The sequence below is a fragment of the Phodopus roborovskii genome, unplaced genomic scaffold, assembly GCF_943737965.1.
Source record: "Phodopus roborovskii unplaced genomic scaffold, PHOROB, whole genome shotgun sequence".
NCBI classification, from domain to species: Eukaryota; Metazoa; Chordata; class Mammalia; order Rodentia; family Cricetidae; genus Phodopus; species Phodopus roborovskii.
Genome location: NW_026125489.1, coordinates 6,659,552 through 6,675,769, shown reverse-complemented (window position 1 = coordinate 6,675,769; position 16,218 = coordinate 6,659,552). Strand labels below are relative to the sequence as shown.

At 46.6% G+C, this 16,218-nt stretch overlaps 1 protein-coding gene across 1 annotated transcript in view; it reads right to left on the bottom strand.

Moving 5' to 3' along the window:
• The window catches only part of Lemd3 (LEM domain containing 3), a 41,301-nt gene extending 29,884 nt beyond the window's left edge, over positions 1-11,417 (bottom strand). Inside the window, exon 1 of the mRNA XM_051176176.1 lies at positions 9,850-11,417. Within this exon, the coding sequence (XP_051032133.1) occupies positions 9,850-11,365 (1,516 nt within the window). The 5' untranslated portion in view covers positions 11,366-11,417. The remainder of the gene's footprint in view (positions 1-9,849) is intronic.
• Between the last annotated feature and the right edge of the window lie 4,801 nt (positions 11,418-16,218).

The following is a 16,218-nucleotide window of genomic DNA, read 5'->3' as shown; positions in this document are numbered from 1 at the left end:
GAAACTAACAAACGATATTAAACATAGGTGTTTGCTTTAAGAAAGAATGGTTGGGGGTGGCTCAGCAGTTAGGAGCACTTGTTGCTCTTACAGAGGACCTGGGGTTTAGCTCTCAGCACCCACATGGCATACTGGAGCCGGAACACAGACAGACACAAGTACTCTACTGCTAAGCTGTAGTCCCAGACCATAGTAGAGTGGGAATCTCAAGAGTAAAATGTCTTACACATAATTCATGATTTCTGACCAATGCAAAAAGGAGAGACTGCCTGAACATCACTCACAATTACACATAATTTATGATTTCTGACCAATGCAAAAAGGAGAGACTGCCTGAACATCACTCACACGCCTGTCCTGTCTGTAAGTGTGTTCTAAAATAGTGCAGTACAGGAAACAGGACAGGGTTTTAAGATCAGAATAGCTGTAAATCCCACTCTTGTAGAGAGTACCTGTTTAACAAAGAACTCTATGCCATCATTTGTATCTGTAAATTGTTAACAAAACCTACATCATATTACTAGAAAGAGTAACTGTAAAATTATATAGAACAAAATGCATAGCAGACTGTATTCATCCCAGAATTAGTAATCATTAGCTCTAATTAAACCAATAATGTAACTCAAGGAAGTCTAGATCTACTAATCACGTGTCTGCCAAGCTTTGGAAATGTCACTGGTTTGATGATTGATACTATGTATAAGACCCCCCCCCTTGTTGAATTCTTAGTACACATCAACTTCTACACTGGCTATGTCAAAATGATATTCTAGATATAAGAGATTATATAAATTATGTAAATAAAGATAATAATTAGTTTTCCGTTTATCCATTTCCTTTTACACCTTAATGTAAAAACTAAAAAGTTTTAATTGGACATGTTATTTGCATTCTATTTCTACTGAATGATTCTGGTCAAGTAAATCAACATTGATGTTTCAAATTCAAAATGGAATAAAATCGTTGTTATATGTCTCACAAAAATTATCTAGGAGACTGGAGATATTAATGCATTTTAATTCCTTCTAACTTAGGCAGTATGATTTTAATATCCTACTTATCAAACCCAAGTTATACCTTCCAGTTTCTAGGCTACACCCATTTAAGTGACCCTGTGTTAATGGGAACATACCTAATCTGCCCACTTTGGTACAGGACACTCATCCTACTTTACAAGTATCTGAAGAGCATCTAGCAAGCAAACACTTGTTTGGTACCGTTCCTCAGCTAATGCTAGGAAACCCTTACCCTAACATCCAACTGCTGCATGTCTAAGAGGGCTTTTCCAGGAAGGAGGAAAGAGGAAGGAGGAAGGAGGGCTTTCCTTCCCTAGAGTAGGCAGCACCCTTCAGCTTGCAGCCCAGACAAATAGGAAAGGCATGCTGTTTTGCCTACCTGCCTCGCTCCTGGCTAGTGAATGTATCAACTGTGCTGCCACTGCATTTGCTGCTAACCCTTGCTTTCCGGAATCTCAGCACCTTGGGCCTTCCAAGCCAGCAGCTCAGGCCTCCAGCCTTCGGGGCCAGGCGGGGGCTGCTGTGTGAGGCGCTAGGCTCTGTGGACTGAGCAGCTGCAGGGTCTTCAGTCTTTCTAGCGCGCAAACAGCTATTGTTCGACGACCCAGACACTGTTATGTAGCCAATCTAATAATTCCTTTTCATAATATTTATCGTCCTATTAGTTCTGTTCTTTTAAAGAACTCTGAGTAAAACATCCACCTACATGTTTAAATGTATTTTCTGCCTCAAATTCAGCACTACATTCTACGTTAATGTACATATTTCTGACTTGCAAATCTACCTTCTCGTGGTCAGCAGTGTTAAAAATCTAGCTTCTAATTGTACTTTATGATGTATCACAATAACACAGCTATAAAAATGAAAGGTTCTTCAGTCTGGGAAATAAAGAAGACACTGATTAGGTGATATGAAACAACAGATCCCTTTTATCTACTCACACAGCACAAGAGACAAGTTTAAAGGACTGATAAGGACTGTAGATTTAACAAATGCTCATTACTTATTAACATTATTAGCAACACATGCCATTGAGTTTAACAAGTGTTTCCTGAATTACACTACTCTAGCTGGAGAATTCTAACTTACAATATTAACGGTATAGTTTAGGTCATCTCAAGTTCCCTTAAATCACTATGTGGAATTCCCTAGAAAAGTCACTGGCTGGATGTAAGGCTTATTTTACTATGCTTTCAATTGGCAGACATAAAAGCTAAGGCTCAGGGTTCTAAGTCACCTCCTTACCCAAACACAGGCAGCAGCTGAGCACCAGCGACCACTGTCTCGCCACTGGACACTCGGTCAGGCGGGAGCTGCAGTGTCTGGCTGACTCGGCTGCTGCAGGGCCCTGACCATGACACACATGCTCCTTCTTTCCTCTGCATCTTAGCTGGTCACAGGGACAGCCGTAACACACAGTGTCACACACAGAGTGTTCACACATACAAAGTTCTTCATGTTTCCTCTTATCAACTAAGTCTTTACATTCTAAAAAAGGACAACTAAAATGGTAATTTAAAAAAAAGACGCTTTGTCATAAGCATAAGAATATTTTTAGAACATCTGAACTTAGCAGTAAATGTTCAGATTTACAACATTTTCATTTGGGACACATTTATTCTCCATGTTTCTTCCAAAAAAGAAACTTATAGAAACTTTCATAAAATGATACCTACATTAAGACTGTGTGATTTATAGATGAAATTCTCACTTGAGAAACTGGTACCAAAAATAGGTGGAAGGAATGATCAACCCACACTAACACTTAGCACTGGAATCACTCCACCCCTCCTACACACAGGGTGCATGTGTGGTGAGCTTTACCATACGACACTCAAATGTACACAAACTATTTTTTAAAGCTGGGTTGCAAAAATGACAATATACAAATCCAAACTCTGTTGCTTAGTAACCAAACTCTTAAGTCCTCACAACTCTGAGGATTCATAAAAATATCTAATTTTTAAAGTTTATATACCAACACTGTAGACTAGTGGTTCTAGTCTGCTAGATCCTTCCTAATGCTGCGACCCTTTAATACAGCTACTCATGTTGCCATGACCCCTCCAACCATAAAATATTCATTCCTACTTCATAACTGGAGTTCTGCTACTGTTATGAACCGTAATGTGACACGTGACTCCCTGGCTGAGAACTGTTGGTATAGAACATTTCTTTCCACAAAACAAACATAAAAACAAACGGACGACACAAAGTTTGGTTAAAAGAAAAGACACATACACTATGCACCTAAAATTCTTTCCCACTTAGATAACCCTAGAAAGCAATCAATTTTACAAGGTTAATCTCTATAAGACCACTACTCTTCCCACCAGTTTTATAACTGTACAAATATTCTAAGTTAGAAATACTACAGCTTTATATACACTAGTTTGTATTGTAGCAGACACCTCTTCCCCATATAGCTATGAATTAAAAGTGAGAATAAATGGTTCCACACAATCCCTAGTAGTTGAGTATAGTTTTGGACTTTCTTTTCATAGATTATTGTTAGCAGTTCTTGGAATTCACACACTCATCTGCTTGGCCCCGCCTACACCTCTTCACAGTTTTGTGGATAACAGCCACAGAGAAGGTGGACTGAATATATATGTACCATGCATAAAGGCAATTTGGCATGGTGACTAACAGATATGACACACGCTCAAATCCTGCCCATACACGACTGCTCCATGCCCCTGAGCAAGTTCCTTGACCTTTCCTGTCCATCCATCCCTGCAGTGGAGGAGAACCTGCACCATGAGGACTAACTAGTGTCCAGCCCTGAGCCTGGAACACAGCACACACCGGGTAAGTGCTGTCATCACCAAAGCCACATACCAGGCAAGCTTGGCTTTGTGTACATCACTATTACAGTGAGTGCCTGGTTCACAATGAAGATGCTGAGGATGACAGTGCCTAACTTATCTTTACTCAAGAGCTAGCAAGTCAAATGCCACTTCCCACACCCAGGTTGTTCTCTCCGCCAGCATTTCCTCAAACAACTTACTTCCTTGGGGATAAACAAGTTCTAATTTTAAATAAGTCTATAGATAACTTTCAAAAGAATGACATTCTCATACAGTAGATTTTTAATTTCTAAAATCATCAAACCGGTATATCCAAACATCTGATTTACAGGAATATTCTTGGGAAGGTTTAAGAAAATTGTAGTAATCCACTTTTAGAAACCTCAAAAGCCACGCCCTGCTTGCTCTCTTCACAAATACTGCAACAAGTTTTATTTTTTCTTTCAAAAGTTTTAACCCCGAGTCAACACCAGGTATTAGCGTCCAATCTAGGCTAGTCTATTCCTCTAATTGCTGATAACACTTGGTCTTGTACTGTAAAGAGGCAACGTGAAAAGGCAGCCGACAGAACTTACTCACAGGAAGCAGTCTCGTCTTTATCCCAGTTTCCCAAAGGGCAGCTGCTCGAGAGAAACTCGAAAACCACCCCTCAACATCTCCTCCAGCCCACCTCTGCAAACGAGAACCCTCTTCTGCACCTCAGACTCTTCTCTGTGCTGTCACTACCCCAAGTCATTTAGGCTCGTGATCACAAATAACCTTTTGATTCGGAATACAGAAAACGAAGGGAACAAATGATGAGCATATCTCCTTCTTCAAAACAATTATCTCCAGCCCCATTCAATTCGCAACTGTCAGCCTGTTTCACAACACCCGTGCTTACTGTTACCCTATCTTCCCCCTGCTACCACACCTGTTTACCCTTCCGGAAAAGAGACCCTGTCCGTTCCCTAAGCCCTCCACAGATTCCCACGCCTTGACCCACTGAGCTAAGTCCAAACTTGAACTTTGGCCTTTGATATTTTTGACTGCTAAGGTGAATTCTACCCCACTTATTAAAGCATTGTACTTGTCACATAATCACCTGTTTCTTAACCACTTCCTAAGACCAGAACTCGATGTAGTCCAAATTTCTGTGGGAATGAGTTACTTTTATATACCTTTATGGGAGTAACTAACTAATAATTAATATACAGTGAGCTCATTGGTGTATCTAAAGAAGTCCTTCAGTTTGCATGAAGAATGTGGCTCCTGCACTGAAATGGCATTTATGTGAATTGTCACATAAAATGGCATAGTATTTACATATACCATCTATTATTCATCTACTTCTATACTCTAGATCATCTCTACATTACTTTTAATGCAGACCACTATGTAAATAATTGAATATAAACTGTGACATAAATTTATGTCAATTGCTATTTGAACAGTCATTGTACCATACCATTAGGCAATAAGAAAGTAATGTTTATATAATATACACACACAAAGTACATAAATATAATTATGACATAAACCTGAACATACAGGGGGCCTGTGGTGGGTACTTCATATGTGATCATTTATTCAGCATTTACTGGGTCACAAATTTGTGCCAAGGATAGCACAGTGAGTTCTATCCTCTTCAGTAACACCAAACACTCGACATACACTATCTCATGCAATGGTTAAAACCACCCTCCCCCCCCCCCGGGGGGGGGCATCAAATACCATCAAACTTTGACACGAGACAATTACATTTCTAGTAAAGTCAGAGAAGAAGCCAGAGAACTGAAATTCACACCCCAAACTGAACAATAAAGCCTGTATCCAAGCTGAGAAACTTGCAAAGGAGTGTCACCTGCCTGCGGCAGAGAATGCAGTCACAGGGGACTGAGTGCTATGGAGCGCGAAGCAGCTCTTACTTGCGCACAACGTGAGGATGGTCCAGACTTGGATACACAGGACCAAGCATCCACAAACTGTAGAGAGGAAAAGAAACTATCCCCAATGAAAGAATTAGTATGTTCAAAGACACAAAACTGCCATTACATATTCAATGACTAGTACGTAAAGAAGGTAGAAAGGGCAGGCATGATCTCAGGACAGTAAATAAGAGGAAGTCACTGAGTAATTGCAAGCGAGAGACGGACTACCTTAGTCTCTTTAGATGGAAATGGACTGCAAGGGTTACTGCCTAGAAGCAGGGACCTTTTCAGGAGTTCAGGGAAAACTAACATAGAAAGGCAGAAGTGAAAGAAACAGAGATTGAGCAGGGCAGTGCTGGCGCACGCCTCTAATCCCAGCACTTGGGAGGCAGAGGCAGGTGGATCTCTGTGAGTTCAAGACCAGCCTGATTTATTGAGCAAAGTTCCAGGACAACCAGGACTACTCAGAGAAACCATCTTATAAAACAAAACAACAGAAATATTCAAAAGATGCACAGACACTAGAATTACTAGACATCCAAACCAATCAAAGACGAAGACAGTAAGAAGATGAAGGAAAGGAAGAAATCTAGGCAAACCCAAGTTTCTCTCTTGAGCTCTGGAGATATATATATGTCTCATATATAAAATCAACACCACTATCAAAACAGGGGCTAGGGGGCAAAACCAAGGGCGAGAGCACAGAAAATGCCAGATGGTGCTGCACTTGGGACAGCCAAAAGATGTGTAACACACACAGGTGACACTAGCATTCAGAAGAGACATTTACGAGAATACAGATTGAGAGAGCGGTGCTGAGAATGGGTGAAACTCCCTAAGGAAATGAGTATAAAGGATGGCACCCAAGACAGTTGCAGAGGCTAAGCATATTTCAGTCAGGGGCAGACGCAAATGTGAGACGCGGGAACGGTAGCAATGGATGTTTGTAGGAGTGTGTATCCAGGGACTTGGCAGTGCACTGAGTGAACCAGAGGGAGGGGAGACGGCCTGCAGACTGACCACAGTGGAGGGGCTGGGGAAAACGCAGACAAAACTCGGTGACTCGCAGAGAAGGGCAGAGTGAATGTCTTGGCTGAGAAAGGAGCAGCAGCTAAACTAGAATATAGAAAGGCACAGTTTTAGGATAGCACAGATTTTAGCACTTTACAGGATGAGAGAGAGACCTATGGTGAGAGATATGTTTAAAATGCACCTTTACACTTAAATCAGAGCATGGAAAAGATACCTATGACGTAATGTTAAAGGAAAATACACGGTGCTTAATACATAGAGAATGACGTCACTTCAAACTCAGACTCTCCACTATGACCTCACCCATGCGGAAACTGACTGACTTCATCGTGTACCACCTTCCCTCATTCAGCCCAGCAACACTGGCCACCCTTTCCCACCCTTCAACACACAGGGCGCTGCACCCGCCAGGCCACCCTGATCTGGGTCCCTGTGCCACCTCCTCAGGGAGGCCTGCCTACCTGTATGTGTGCAGTATTACATACTGTCCACCCCAAGTCCCACATTTCCTTATGCTAAAATTCTCATTTTCACTTGTCCCTTTCTCTCAGGTATGTAGGCTCTGAAGGCAATTTCATCCTCCACATAACCACGTACTGTTGTTCAACACTCACCTTTGTTGAAAAGATATTGGCATGGTAGGCACTTAAAGTACAACTTACACATACTATCTGGATGAAAATGGACACAACTATATTTACATGAAAAATATGAAGAAAGTTCTGGAAGGAGCTAATATTCCTGTTATAAATGAACAGGAATGAGTACAAAATTAGAAAGAGGGGATCTATAATTACAATCATTTGTGCTTCATCTCTCCAAATTGTCTACAAAATCAAGTCCTTTGCAGTTGAAGAATAATGGTTATTTAAGTAATAACCAGGGATCTAAAGTAGGCAGTCTATCCTGCTTTCCCTTTTCCTTTAGTGAGCTGTCATGACTGAATCATCTGTAAGACAGTTTTATTGCAGGCTAATGTGCGAGTTATTCTGATAGTAAAGTTAAAATGTTAATCCTTGGCATTGGCAAAGCTTCGATCATCTTGGCTGACACCCAAGTCTACAGATATGAACAAAACCTCAGAAATTTAATGAGTAAAGGTAATTTAATTAAGATACTAATGCAAAAACTAAAAAAAATAATTAAGAACTTTTTACTTAAAAAAAAACACTTAAAAGACCATTGTACATTATGTAAATGGTAACTAATAAAAGCTTATGGTCGCATATAGCCCTATAATCTTCTGGTGAAACTATTAGTGAAAGTAAAACTTACACTATATGATCAAATACTATTTGATACTATTCGACTATGGCTAAACAGTAAAATATGGCCAAAGATTCAGAATATAAGGAGTGAAAATACTCACTCTGAAAACTCGAATGCCATTCGGTGACAGATTCAGAAGATATTTTCCCCCTTTAGCATGAAGAATGGGGCTCAGAATCTTTCGGCCAAGCCCTGGTCCTACTCACCCCTTGTTTTTTCCACCCAGGACATCCATGTACCATTTTCAGAAAAGAAACTGCAGCGTTCCTCTCCAACTCTACTTGAGATTGGCACACAACAAAACAGTAACCACTTGCCTTAAAGTGATGGGAAAGATGGCAGTGACCTTTAGTAGTGCGGCCCCTCACGGATCCCATATTCCCACCAAGACAGGTACCCTCTTACTATATCACCATCTACAAACGCCCCACAGAACACTAAGAAGGGCGCACTCCAAGTCATTCACAGGTAACACCTTTCTCTGAAAGTTGTGGGAAGACTACGAAAGACACTCCATGGCCAGATGGATCGACACAGCAGGGTCAGAAAAGCAAACATGCAAAAACAGGTACCACAGACAGGTAATGTCACTGCACTTCTGAGTGTCAACTCCAGAGTGTACTTTTCCCTCTTAAATACTCAAGGCAGGACACAATGCCTCACTGCTGCTCCCAGGGAGCCACTTAGAGCAAGCCTCTAAGGCAACAGCATTGTGGTCATTTATGTACTCATACCTTGGCCTTGGGTACCCTGAAGTCAACCATCGCGCTACTTGCTCTGCTAACTGCACCCGTCCCACAACTGTGACAAAATATATAGTAAGCCAGCTTTATGTATACAAACCATGTTACTGCAAACTCACATGAGGAGGAAATCTTCACGGGAAATGGGAAGAAGAAACGAAACAGTCCATTATACACTACTTTACGTCCAATCCTCGGAAAGCCCATCCTAGTCAGTATTAGCATGATTTTCTCCACTAGGAAAGGAAGTTCCAACCACTGTGATCCCTGCCCAGGACCACCTGCAGATGCTCTACAAGGCTCTACAGCTTTAGGTCTACCTGCAACAGTACCCTCTGCCCACCAATCTAAATCAGCCTGCACCAATCACTTTACCCTCATGTCCTCACAGAACACACAGTGGCCACCCTGGTGAGTCTGACCTGTTAATACTCCGGACTGAGGAAGACCCTGGCTTGAATGAATGAACGCACACACCTGCCTACAGTCATTTTCCAAGGGGATCTGACCCGAGTCACAGGTGCCAAGTTACCGGGACTTCCCGTGGGAGGGGAGGTGCTCTGGACTGAGAAGTGAATCAAGACGTGGGTGTGTCCTGCTGCCTTCTCCACACGGCTCTCTTCAAAGACATTAGAGAACTACCTGTACCGAGCATGCATTGTCCTCTTGGATCACAACGCATTTGAAAAAGAACCCGCTTCAGACCTCATCGAGCCAATGACATCTGCGGTTGCTTAAAGCTGAAAGACACTGGGACACTCAGGGGCCCCTGGGCGGCAGCGCTTTCCTCTTCCACAACCTGCCCTGAATTTACCAACACGCCACGCAGAAGCACGTGGAAAGCAGTCCCGAGACACCATCACTCTGGTACTGGTAACACCGATCCCCCCCAAAAGGGCAGGCGGTGCGTGCGTGGCGCGCGTGTCCCGTGGCGCGCTGGCTGCCCTAGAAAGCACATTTCTGGCAGGCGAAGGTCACCACCACCAGCAAACGTGGCCGCACCTGACAGCTCCTGGGGACCACCGCCCCCCCCCGGCCCCCTCCCCCGGGAGCTGCCCGGCATACTCACTGAGTCCTCCATCCTCGGGCACTCCCGTCCCTCTCATCCCCAGGTAAGTCAGTCCCAGGATGAGGAAGAAGAGGCAGGCAGCAGTCAGGAGGGACATGGACAGGTAGTGCGCGCTGAAGCCCCCCGTCGGGGACGCCTCTTCCCGTTTAAACTGCAGGAGGAGCTCCTCCTCGGGCTCGCAGAGCTTCGGCTTGCCGCGGGCGTTCTTCAGGTAGGTGTGGTTGGAGCCCGTGTGGTTGGCGTGGTTGAGCCTGGGCGCCGCGGGGGCCGCACTGGCGGGGAGGCTGCCGGCGTAGGCCCCGGGGGCGTCTGCGGCCAAGGCGCCGCCGCCCAGGTGGTTATTGGCTTTGAGCAGGGCAGCCGCGGGCGACTCGGGGGCTGCAGGGTCCACGTCGGGGGCCGCGAGCGGGGCCGGCTTCTTGGCGCCAGCCCGGTGCCGGGGAAGCGGGCCCGGGTCCAGCGGCTCGCAGCCCGGCCCCGGCTCGGCCGCCGCCCCCTCGGCGCTCCGGCCCCAGCCTAGCCGACCCCTGTCGCCGAGCGCCGGCCCGGCCCCGGCGAGAGGCTGCGCGCCACACTTGGCCGCGATGAGCGCCGACAACGACTTGGCGTGGCCGCGTCTGGGCCGGTGGCGGGCGGGCGCGGGCTCGTCCCTGGCGCCCGGTCTGCCGGGGGCGCCGTCGCGGTCGCCGTCCTCGCCGTCCCCGTCGCCCCCGGCGTCCCCGTCGCCCTCGTCGTCCTCCTCCGAGTCCGAGTAGTGCTCCCGGCGGCCGGACGGGAGGAGCCTGCCGCCGTTCACCGCCCGCGGGCTCGCCCACAGCGGCTCGCAGGCGTCGGGGTCCCGGGCGCCGCCGTCCGCGCCGCGCTCCTCGTCCCCGGGCGGCGCCGCTGCCTCGCTGCCCGGCGGCGGCTGCGCTTCCGACGGCCCCGGCCGCCGCGCTCCCCACCACGACTGCGGCTTCCTGCGCTCGCCCGGGAGGCCGCTGCCGTCGCCCGGGGCCGGGGCCGGGGCCGGGGCCGGGGCCGGGGCCGGCCGGAGCCCGCGGTGGTGGAGCGCGGCCCGGTCCCTCCGCGCGCCGCCCCCGCCGCCCCCGCCGCCGCCCCCGCCGGCCTCCACGTCCGACTCGTCCGAGCTGAAGCCCAGCAGCACCTTGGCGGCCCCGGGTGTCCCCGCGGGGCTGTCGGGAGCCGGGGCGGCCAGGCGGCCTGGGCCCGCGGGCGTCCGCGCGAACGGGAGGTCTCCGGGGCCGGGCCGGGCCGCCATCGCCGCCGCATTGTTGCTGCCGCCCCGCGTCCTGGCGCCGCGGGCCCCCGCCCGGTGCGGCTGCGGCGGCTGCGGCTGCGGCGGCGGCGGCGGCGGCTCCTCGTCGCGAAGCTTCTTGAGCTTCTTGAGGTACACCGGCCGCGTGCTCTCCGTCACCGGGCCCGGCGACAAGCCGTAGCGGCGCAGCTGCGCGAACAGCTCCTCGTCCGACAGCTGCTGGGGCGCCGAGGCCGCCGCCGCCGCCGAGGCCGCCATTTTCTCTCCAGGGTGTTTTACGAGCTCCGCGCTCCCGGAAGTGACGCGCCGCCCTAGACCCTGAACTAGACCCGGCCGCCTGCGTCGCCCTCGCAGCGCCGCGGCCCGCCCGCCGCCGCTCGGCCAATGGGGAGCGCGGGACGGGCTCACCTGAGCGCGGAGGCGCCACCTGGGCCCGCGGCGGAGCGGAGCGGAGCGGAGCGGAGCCCGTCCCCGCCGCCGCCGCTGCCGCCCGCACCCCGGCCTCGTCCCCGGCCTCGTCCCCGGCCTCGTCCCCGGCAGCGGGCGGGCGGGCGGGCGAAGGGACATCCGCCCCGAAGTTCACGGCGACTCTGCCCTGGCCGGACCCAGCTGCCGAGGACACCGGGCTTTGGAGCTCCGCTGTCTCGGCTGTGGTCGTCCCCCGCTTTCAGACATGGTGACGTTTGTGAAAGCGACTCTCTCTTTCGGATGCCTTTCCCGGAGGGATGGATCGTCACGGCGACCTTCTCAAAAGCCGCAGCTGCTCTTTACACGGGGGCATGGCTTTAACTTTCTTTTACAGGTTTTGTCCGTTTGCTTGCTTGCTTGCTGACTATGATGGTGACCGTACAGAGTCATGGATGGAGAAGCGGGAGCGCCTACCATCCGGACCACTTTGGCAGAAGACGGACTCGCTGACTCTCCTGCTCTCCCAGCACCTACCCAGGCAGTCGTTAATAAATATTTTTGTTTACTTTGAAATATCTTATTGCCCCCTTCGGCTGTAAGCGCCGTGCACAGAAGACCTTTGCTTGCGTCCATCGTTTTCAACACCGGCAGCACAGAACACATTTGTTGGGTGAGGTAGAGAGCTGCAAACTATAATAGAATGAGGTGAAAATCTGGGGGGGGGGGCATGGGAAAGATGCCTGGTAAGGTCGGGAAACTTTCCCCCACAGAAAATAGTAACTGGAAGTCCTGCCTTCCTGTTCACGAAATACAGAGTGAATCTGAGAGCAGAGAAAGGATCTTGACAATTTTTGGTAAAGAGTGCTTACCCTTTTCTCAAATCCTGACAGAGCTAATACTTTTTTGAATACTTAATCCCTAGAAGCTATTAGGCAATCCTAGCACCATGTATGAAACACTACCAAGTTTCTGAGTTCTACCCTATAACATAAAAACATCTATAGGGAATAGCTTAGTCAAAAGCATAGATAATAGCTCTTCAATAACCAGCATCCCACAGTAGGGAGAAAAAAATACATATTAACCTCAGTTCTTGATTTCTAGCAGATCTTGTCTTCAAAACAAAGCTCTCATATGAAAGGCCGCTTCCCTTTTTTCTGTATCACGGAGACTTGACCCCGTCGCACATGATCCTGAATCTATGACTGTTAAGCATTTACAAGAGTGCCTGACGATATTATCATAACGATTATGATGACCCACAAAGTAGTTCATCTGGGTGTTATATAAAACTAGGTATTGGCCCTGTCCTTTCCACTACTTTTCGTCTTAGTTCAACATGCCTTCACCATTCTGCTGGTTTAGGTCAGAGTCCCAGGTGTCCGTGATGGGGAACACTGTCAACCTGACTGGATCCAAAGGCCCACCTAGGAGACAAGCATCTGGACTGCTGTAAGGGGTTATCCAGGTTTGGCTAACTGATCCACCTTAACTCAAGGCAGGCCCATTCAATAGCCTGGGATACTACACTGGATAAAAGGAGAAAGTGAACTGAGCATAAGACATCCATACCTTTCTGCTTGCTTGACCGCAGTTGCAACACGATAGTAGCCTCTGGCGTCTTCATTCCTTGGCTGCCATGAACTTTGACCTCAAACTATAAGCCAAAATGAACCCTTCCTTAAGTTCCTGTGTGAGGACTGGAAAGTAGCCAATACAGTACATATTGATCCTGCCTCAACTGTCTGGAGCTGTTAAATGCATGCCTGCAAGGATGGCTGGACAACTTGTATTTCCATCTCTAACTTTGGGTAAACTGATGTCTCTGAGCCTTCATCTCTGTGTATACGAAATCCACCACATATGATCCCCACACAAGTGTCCATGTGATGCATAGAGTCACGCCTAATACACAATGTACGCTCAGTAAGCCTTAGTAATGCCAAAGTCAGCCACCGTGGGTGTCTATTTCAGTGGCATGGTTCCTAGGAATTCCATGTGACAGCAATCAAAACACTTCTGTACAGATAGAAGTAGAATCATTCAGAGTCTGCGGAAGGTCTTAATCACATCGAGTTAACGCGGGTCAAAGGCTTCAGTAACCACGGTTGGTCAGTTCAGTACTTGGGGTTTTGAATGAACAGGGAGCGAAAGGTCTTCCGTCTCCAAGTTACAAAAACCTTAGGCTCTCAGAACCCCAGTTTATCCTGTTAAAATGTTGACATATTACCTTCCTCACTTGGCAAACAACTAATATTTAAGAAATTTTTATGGGAATGGTGAATAATACATAGTATATAAAAATGGCATTCAAGTATGGTATTCACATGTTGGTTACTGCCACACAATAATAAAAGATGAAAATTGAACTAACATGCAAATTAACGTCTTACAAGACTTTTGTAAACATGTTCTCATTTGGTCTACACAACAAACAACAAAACCCTTTCTTTCAGGATGCTGAGGGCATGGTTTATCGTAGGGAACTGATATGGGGTTGTAATTCCCTATCACTGATCATTTGTGACTTGCCTCTTATTTTCCAAATGCACCTTATTCCAGCTCCCAGACTGGCTGAGTGTTTAAGTATGGAGCTTTATCTTAGTTGCACCAAGATACTTGGCAGGGAATCCAATCTCAAACTTACTGGGCTCCATGGCCTCTGTTTTCATTGAAAAACCTTGTATAGAATTTTTTTTGGAGCCCGATATTATAATCAAAGATACCACTTGTGGTTTATTTCCTAGAAGTTCTGGTCCTAGTACTAAACATAGTTCTGTTTTTCCAGGTCAATAGATTTAGTTTTGATTCTTTTTTTTTTTCTTACTGAAATGAAATTCACAAACATAAAATTAGCCATTTTAAAGTATACAAGTGGTATTTAAAACACTCATAGTACTGCACAACTATCACCTATATCTAGTACCAAAATACTTTCATCACTCCCAAAAGAGACTCTGAACTCATTAAAAACCCACTCTCCATTTCCTCCTTTCCCTACGTGGCAGACAGCCGCTAGCAGTTTCTTGCCTTTCTGGATGTAGCACGCATGAACATATCAGGTGAGTAGAATCAAAAGTTATGTGACCGTATACCTGATTCCCGTCACTCAGCATAAGGTTTCCAAGATTTATCCATGTTGTAGCATTTATTTATTTAGGTTTTTCGAGACAGGATTTCCCTGTGTAGCTTTGGAGCCTGTCTTGTAACTCACCCTATAGACCAGGCTGACCTCAAACTCACAGAGATCCGCCTGTCTCTGCCTCCCAAGTGCTGGGATTAAAGGTGTGCGCCACCATTGCCCAACTCCATGTTGTAATATCTTATTATATGATAATATTTCATTAGATGAGCATGTCACATTTTAGTCATCTATTCATCCATTGACCAGCAGTTTGGTTGTTTCTACATCTGCTTGCTAGTAATAATGTTATCATAAACATTGATTTTTTTTTTAAGTGTCCATTTTCAAATCTGTGAGTATGTGCTTCGGAGCGGAATAAGAAATCATGTGATAACTATATGTTGGAATTTTTGAGGATTACAAAAATTCACGGGGGTAGACAGTGCCAGAGGGACATTTGCTAGTTTTGTGGAGCAAAGCGGTTGACAAGTGAGGCTGTATTGTTAAGGGTGGAGGGAATGGACACAGGGAGGAGGGGCCAACCAAAACATGGGGGGGGTGGTCCTCTTGGGAACTAGGCTTAGTCCTGAATGCTAAGGTCCCTTGAGCCAATGTCAAGAGGAACAAATTTTAACAGGCTCTGCTGGAAGCTTGAGAGGTACAGCCTTGTTAGGAGAGCTCTCCTGCTGTTTCAAGCCCCGCCCCCAGTATCTTTACACATAAAGCGAAAGCCTGGGGGCAAGGTGTTCCCACTCTTGTAATCCACGTGGAAATATAAAAAGCTAAAAAGCACAGCCATCCACTTCACAGAACATTAAAAAAAAAAAAATACCTGACACTCTACTATATTGATGCTATCATTGGAACTCCTCGAATAATGCCTCAAGGGTGTGTTTGCTAGTTTTTAATCTACACAGTTCCTGGTATTTATTTCTCTTTTTGATCGCCCAACTTCTGTTTTAAGTGCTAACCCTTCTAAGGAAGAAGCCAGAATAAACATACTAGAAACACAACACGGTATTAAGAAATGTTAGACAAAATTCTTACCCTATGTTAGTGTGAGAATTTGCCAAGAAAGTTTTGTCGGGCGAGCGTCTGTCTTGATGCTCTATATATAACTCAAACAGGTGAGGAGCAGTCACAGGGCTCAAGTAAACAGCGCACATATGCCGCCGCCGGTATTTATATCCTACTGTAGCCACTCGAGTGAGTGAATTGCCTCCATCATATGCAAAAAGCTACAGACATTTCTCTTTACAGAATGATGCATCCCAGTGTTCGATCTGAATTCTATTTCCAGTTCTACAACCCATTGCAGAAATATTTTATATGGCCTCCTAACCTACCCAAAAAAAAAAAAAAAAAAAAAAAAAAAAAAAGCCTTTAACTTGTCATTTCATCTTTACATCCACTCTGAGGGGGAAGAAATTAACATGATAGTTTTAGAGATGGGAAAACTAAAACTTAGGAAGTTTCTGTCCTTCGCCCTTTGTGAAGCAAATGACCAAGACCCAAAGCCACTCTTGGGTTCTCAGCCTCTCAGTTGGCTGCTCCTGCCCACCACAGTATCATTCAGATG